The following is a 7,500-nucleotide window of genomic DNA, read 5'->3' as shown; positions in this document are numbered from 1 at the left end:
ACAAGCCACGAGCATGTAGCTGCTGAGGACCACAGTAACAGGTAATCGATCAGCCAGGGTTTTCCCCTTTGGTTAATCTACTGACATTTCTATTGATTTCCTGGTCACTGTGTCACATGAGAAGGGGAGAAACCGTGTGTATATGTGGTACGTGTGTAAGGTTTTTGGTGTGTGTGTGTGTGTGTGTGTGTGTGTGTGCGCATGTATATGTATTTACCAGTAATGTTTTTTGTATTTATATATTTGCGATTGTATGCATGTGTGCTGATGAACGTAGAGAAGAAAAAGAAAAAAAAAAACATTCGCAGGTTCTTTAGTACGCTGAATGTGACAAAGAAATAATTATAAATGTAAAATGAAAATACGTTTTTGTAATAATAAACGCCAGAAGTGATTATGATGATAATGATAATAACAACAGTAAAGTAATAGTAGTAACTGATGACAAAGAAAAATTATGATAATCTTATATGATATTATTTTGTAGATAGTTGTAATTTTGATAAAAATATCATATTTCCTTGCGAAATTATTATTTCATTTACGATTCCGTAAACCAGAGCATTCTTTAAGCGTAAAATCTAAGTAAAGATATAACAGTAAGTTACTAAGTACTGTTGCTGGGTTGTTTCTCTCTGAACATTGGATGAAACAATATAATGTTTCGTTCATTTAACGTGGGTTGACTGATATATTGCTAAGAGTTTTTGTGTGTGTGTTTGTGTTTGTGTTTGTGTGCTTGTTTTTCTACATGTTTATTTTCCTGTTGTTGATGAGTTTTTTCCTTCATTGTTGCCCTCTCTCTCTCTCTCTCTCTCTCTCTCTCTCTCTCTCTCTCTCTCTCTCTCTCTCTCTCTCTCTCTCTCTCTCTCTCTCTCTCTCTCTCTCTCTCTCTGTCCCTCCCTCCTAATTTCCGTCTTAATATATGTTTTATTGTGTTCAGACTAAGAAAAAAAAGGGGGGGAAAATAGAAAAAAAGGAATGGAAAATATTATAATAAATAGAAGAGAAATGAATAAGTTTTCTTTTAGAATCAGAACACAGATTACAGAATTAACGCTCGTTTTGATTGACATTTCGATAGAAATTATATATGTGATGTTATAATGAATGCGTTTCGTAATACTGCGAACTGCTTAGTACGGAGTCCAGAAGCGTTTGAAGAGGATTTAATCGCTCTGACTGTCAGTTGATCAGCTAAATGTATTAATTTTCGATTTTCACAAATATTCTTATCATTTATCCTATGGTGCGCCCAATTATAGGATTCGCTAAGTTTTTTTTTTTTTTTTTTTTATTCTAATCTCCTGACACTTAATACTTACATAAGTTTGTTGTTTTTAATATTCATATACCAGTGTATTTACTACCGTACAACACTTTATTATTATTATTATTATTATTATTATTATTATTATTATCATTATTAATATTATTATCATCACTATTATTAACGTTAATAATAATGATAATAATGATGGTAATACTAATACTGTTACTACGAATATTCGTATACGTATTATTAGTATTAATATTATCATCACTATTATTAACAATAACGTTATTATTGTTTTTATTTTTATTGTTATCATTATTAATGTTATTGCTGTTGCCTTTATTAATTTTGTCGTGATATATTATCAAAGCTTTTCTTGTTGATAATTTTGATGTTATTGATGTTAATAACATAATTATTATCCATATTGTCTGTGAATTATATAATTTACTGTCTCTGTTATTATCATTATTGTTGACATTATTATTAGTGTTGTTCTTTTTGCCGCTGGTGTCATTATTATTATTATTATTATTATTATTATTATTATTATTATTATTATTATTATTATTATTGCTATTGCTTTTTTGTTGGTATTTTAACTTCATTTTTATATGTATACACTGCGAAAATATTAGTATAACTATCCCATCTTATATAGGCGATCTTCGTTTAATATGTGTTAATTTCAAATCTTCCTTTGAAATGATATTTCCCAGAAAAGGATACCTAGAAAATGAAATATATTTAATATGACGTGGCTGTTCATTCTTTAAAAAGAAAATGGAAAGGAAGAGAGAGAGAGAGAGAGAGAGAGAGAGAGAGAGAGAGAGAGAGAGAGAGAGAGAGAAAGCGAGAGAGTGTGCGTGAGAGTAAAGGAGGAGGAGAGGGAGAGAGAGAGAAAGATAGAGGAGGGGGGGGGGAGAGGAAGAGAGATAGATAGAGAGAAAGAGAGAATGTGTGTGTTCACATATATTACACACACGGACAGACCTGTCTCTCAGATTTTAATTTAAACGAGTTTATGCTTTGGGGACCAACGTTTCCCATGAACAAGACTATAAGAATCGTATTTCTAAAGCAATAAATTTGCAACGCAGCTCGTATTTGTGTGTCATGATATCGGGTTACGTTAAGGTTAAGATCATGCCATCGTAAAGTTTGCAGTTGTAGGAAAGTAAGGAATTGGAAAATTAGTTATGCAAAGACAACGACCGAGATTTTCCCCACGATGAGATATTGGGGGTAAGGATGCTGCCGCTGATTTACTTGAGGCAGAAGCAAAATCTTATTCGGGTTTTAGGAAACTGTATCGTAAAAATAAATGAATAAATAAACGATTTTATAAAGAATATTTGAGATTCATATATATCTTTCTATACGCGCGTATATAGATTTATACGTATAAGCATCTGCGTGTGTGTGTGTGTGTGTGTGTGCGTGTGTGTGTGTGTGTGTGTGTGTGTGTGTGTGTGTGTGTGTGTGTGTGTCTCCGCGCGCGTGCATGTACAACATATCTTATTTTCCTAGTGTCTGTTTTCCTCATTTTTAATTGACTGGCGATAATTATAGATAACACAGACAATAGAAAACCGACAGTAGCAATGATAATGATATTCCACACCTAAGGTCACCTTGGATTACGTCTGAAATATACATTCAACATTTACTAAAGAAAAGCTTGAAAAAAAAAATAGTTAAAACACTGAACAATCGTCTTACTCTGAAATATTGATAGTGATATGATTTTTTTTTATCCGATTGTCGAAATCCTACGTAATTGTGATTAAAATGATAACTTAAGAATCCGAATAAGAAATTAATAAATAAAAAAATATTGATTTTGATTGAACATCAGTGATGATATCTAATTATCATCATTCTTTTTAATGAATAAATGAAAAATAAATAGATGAATAAGTAAACAAATAAAATAAATGTAGCTACGGAAACCACTGCAATACTAACAGCCGAAGGTTACCACAATACTAGTACAAGAATAACAACAACTATACATTTTATATCGAGGTAGAGATAAATTTATGAGGTTGGTGAGTGGTTGGATGTCCGTATATTGTTTTTCGAATAATCGTCATTAACTGCCATTTATCTAATTATCATCATTATCCTGCAATTTAACATATAATCATCATTATCCAAGACATAATTACTAAATAATCAGTGTTTTTTTCTAGGCTGTTAGTTGTATAATAATCATCATTAAGTTTCCAATTATCAAAATATTATTCTCGCAATCTAAATGCGTTTAAAATATAGATTAATTCCAAAGAATGGGAAAAATAAAACAAAAAATAAACAAATCAAGATTTGAATTTAAAAGGAAAAGAAGAAAATAATACATGAATGACCAATAGAAGCAAATATACATAATGACAAATAATACAATAAGAATGATAATGAATACTATAACAATAGTAATAATAATAATAATAATAATAATAATAATAATAATAATAATAATAATAATAATGATAACACAAATAACAATGATAACAATAATATTAACGATAATAACAATAACGATACCTGAACAAACCCTTCACGGCCAGCACTCCTTCCAGGCGGTACCCCCGAGTCGTCTACTCGATGCTACGCCAGAGCGAGGAGGAGCCCGAGGATGTTCTTGGGGAGATCCTCATCAACATAGGCTTGGCGACGCCCGAGGACACGCGGCCCATCACCCCGACGACGTCTTCAGATACATCCGAAACGTCCCAGGAGATGTCTGATCACGAGGTATTGTGTGGGAGTTTGGGTGCGTCTGTAGTGGAAGGGATGCGGGTGGGACGAGGGGGGTGTAAAAGAGAAGGGGGAGATAGAATGAGAGAAGGGGGAGAGAGATTGGGAGAAGAGGAGGAGGGGAGAGTGAGAGAAGGGGAGGAGGAGAGAGTGAGAGAAGGGGAGGAAGAGAGAATGGAAGAAGGGGGGGGGGGTGGAAGGAGGAGAGAGGAGGAGGGAAAGAGAAGGGGGAGAGAGAATGAGAGAAGGGGAGGGGGAGAGAATAAGAGGAAGGTGGAGGAGATGAGAGAATGAGAGAAAGGGAAGTCGAGAGAGTGACAGGAGAGAAAGATAATGGAAGGGAGAGAAAGTAAGAGACAGGAAGACCGGGAGGTATAAAGTTCATTGGAAAGGATGTGGGTGGGACGAGAGAGAGAGAGAGGGGGGAGGGGAAGAATGGGGAAGGGGAAGGGGAAAGAAAGACAGAGATAAAGAGAGGGAGGGAGAGAGATAGGGAGTGAGAAGAGAGCGGGAGAAAGAGAGGATGAGCGGGAGAGGTAAGAAAGGAGAGAAAGTGAGATATGAGGAGAGAAAGAGAGTTGAAGGTGGGAGAGAGAGAGAGGAATTGCGGCAATGACAGGGCGAGGAGGAGGAGAGGAAAGGAGAAAGGGAAGAGACGATGAGAGAGGAAAGGAGAAAGGGAAGAGACGATGAGAGAAGAAGAAAGAGAGAGGGAGAAGAGTGGAGAGTTGGAGGATAAAAATGAAAGAGAGAAATGGGGGAGAAAAAAAGAGGGAGACTATATCAAATTTATGTCTTTTCTAATAATATTGTATAGAGAGATACTAACCTTTCCCTGTCTGTTGGAGGACTGACTTGTAGAACCTAATGGCATATCTCCCACCAGTGGAGAAGAGTAATTCATGATTGAAATTCTCCATTGAAGCTTATTATATCTATGCTCATGTCAATTCACCGTCTAGTGTTTACTTAGGAGCCTCAAAAGAATGAATGTGAGAGAGAGGGTACTTTAGAATAAAGCGGGGACAGAATGATTAAAGATATATATATAGCCTGTGACAGGTGGTAAGAATGAGTAAACCACTAGCAAATGGGGGCGCTGCCATTTACGCCACCCCTTGTAATGCCCTTGGTTTACCTGCCAATTGAAAGGGAAGACAAGTTATTTCATTATTCTTCACTCATTCACTTACACAAACATGTGCTCTCTCTCTCTCTCTCTCTCTCTCTCTCTCTCTCTCTCTCTCTCTCTCTCTCTCTCTCTCTCTCTCTCTCTTTCTATCTATCTATCTCTCAGTTCCTTCTATATTTTATATACAAACATATTTGAAACTTCTGTATCCATTTATAACACACTTTTTACTACATCCACAGACAACACACTCCTCCCATGTTCACTTACAAACGTACTTTCACCATATCCATTTACAATACACACATTCAACACCTACTTACAACATCCCCTTCACCCCTACCCCCCACACTCACGCACTTTTCTCGCGTCCACATTCAACGCACGACCTCCTTACAACGCCCATTTTTCCCGCCCACCTTCACGTACTTTTCTCGCGTTCACATTCAGCGCACGCCCTCCTTTCGTCCTTAACGCCCCGTATCCGCAGGTGGACGTCAACGCCTTCGACGGATCCAGATTCACGACGATTCCGCTGAGGTCCGACGAGGCTGCCAGACGCCTCATGGCCCCCGAGGGTGAGGAATCGGACGAGGTGAGTGTTACATTCGGAATCCTTCTTTTTTTCTTTCTTTCTTTTTTTCTTTCTTTCTTTCTTTCTTTTTTGGAGTTTTGAAGACTTTTTTTTGGAGTTTTGGAGTCTGTTTTTAGGGGAGTTTTTGAGTCTCGGGATTTTGAGTCCCGAGTTTGTTTATTAAGCTAACTAATTGGACTGTTGTATGAGAAATTGTCAAGTGAAAAGAAAGCCGGGTATTGGTATCGCAGGTACTGATATTTGTTATTGGAAAACGCGGGATTGCTAACTCTCTATAGATAGAAAATATAAAATGTTGTTTTTCCTTTTTTCAGGAGTTGCTGCAGTGAGGAATGTGGTTGTTAATTAATGGTCTTCTATCAGCTCTTGTGGTGAGTCAACATGAGATTCTCGACCCCAGTTTCCCCTGCGCAAGTTAAGGCTTTGTGGTGAAATAAGCAAATAAGGGAAAAAAAGAGAACGAAGAAAAGAGAGGCAAAGGAATAAGAAGTGAAAAGGAAGGATAATAAGGAAAGAAAAGGAAATATAAAATACGGGAAAAGAATAAAAGGGTATAACATGGTGACCCAATATCTTGTCAGGAACAATGGTTTTGTTTTGAAAATATGAAACAGTACAGTGCGCATCATACCTGCATCTTCTTACTTTCACCATCCGTCCTAAAAGAATATCCTTTTTCCATATATTTACAGGAATGCAGAAACAAGTGCATACATGGAAAACTTCATTGGTTTATTTGTGAAAGATATGTTATTAGAGAGAGAGGAAAAGAAACCGCAACATTTTAAAACGTATGAATGGTCTACCTACAAAAAGTACGTTGTGTAGTTGTGTTCGCCAACGTCTGTTACGAGAATTCACGTATCGTGTAATGTATAACGGGTCGATCAGTGGAAATACTCACAGGCAGTTAATAAAGACACTGCAGTTTACGTTTTCTTTAGAAAGACAACCAATGTTTCGTGAACAGTGTGTAAGGAAGTCTGTGATTATCAAATATGTTGACTAACGGCCTCAGAAAATACAGACTAATCCGAGGGAAGATTATGCACCCCAATGCAGTTTAAAATCATATGAATATGGCACAAATGTACATATATGTTGGAAATCCCCCAAACCTTATTCTCATTTTTAAGTTTCCATGTGACAGGGGTGCGGGGGAAAATAGGGTTTTAAAAACAATGTATAAGCAAAAATATATATACAAGTATATATGTATGTATGTATAGAAAATAAGATGCTGAAAGAAATCCGAGGCTGAATTAATACAAGGAAAATAACAAAATGGCTTTAGGATTCAGCTTGTGTAAGCAATAATGTAAATCTACAGAATTCAGTCATTTTGGCGATGCGTTTTTTTGGTTTCTTTATTTGTTTTATTATTTGTTTCATTTCGAGTACCTTTTCCCTGTTTAAGTCAGTACCTCCAGTAGCGAGCTTAATAGCAAGATCTAGAAAATCATAGGGTAAAAAGAATATAAAACATTGCTTTAAAGATTATGACCCATTATGTGTGTTTGAGACATATGCTTGTTATATATATTCTAAGGCATACATATACGTGTTGAGAATGGTTTTGCATTATCTACAAAATGTCCCAGGAAGTTTTACACTCTCCGTCCGAACGAAATATCATCTTTGTACACAGAATATGTATGTGCACGTGTCTATATATATATATATATATATATATATATATATATATATATATATATATATATATATATATATATATAT

The 7,500-nt window shown here is 35.8% G+C and overlaps 1 protein-coding gene across 2 annotated transcripts in view; it reads left to right on the top strand.

Moving 5' to 3' along the window:
- LOC119596142 overlaps positions 1 to 7,420 on the top strand; it is an 8,200-nt gene extending 780 nt beyond the window's left edge. Inside the window, exons 2-4 of one of the 2 annotated variants that reach the window (XM_037945302.1) lie at positions 3,859 to 4,033; positions 5,659 to 5,763; positions 6,078 to 7,420. In XM_037945302.1, coding sequence (XP_037801230.1) covers positions 3,859 to 4,033; positions 5,659 to 5,763; positions 6,078 to 6,092 — 295 coding nt within the window. In that variant the 3' untranslated portion in view covers positions 6,093 to 7,420. The other variant, XM_037945301.1, reaches the window with a different exon arrangement.
- The last annotated feature ends 80 nt before the right edge of the window (positions 7,421 to 7,500 follow it).

This window comes from Penaeus monodon, chromosome 37, assembly GCF_015228065.2.
Source record: "Penaeus monodon isolate SGIC_2016 chromosome 37, NSTDA_Pmon_1, whole genome shotgun sequence".
NCBI lineage: Eukaryota > Metazoa > Arthropoda > Malacostraca > Decapoda > Penaeidae > Penaeus > Penaeus monodon.
Note: the sequence above shows the minus strand (reverse complement) of the source record. Positions and strands in the feature narration are given on the sequence as shown.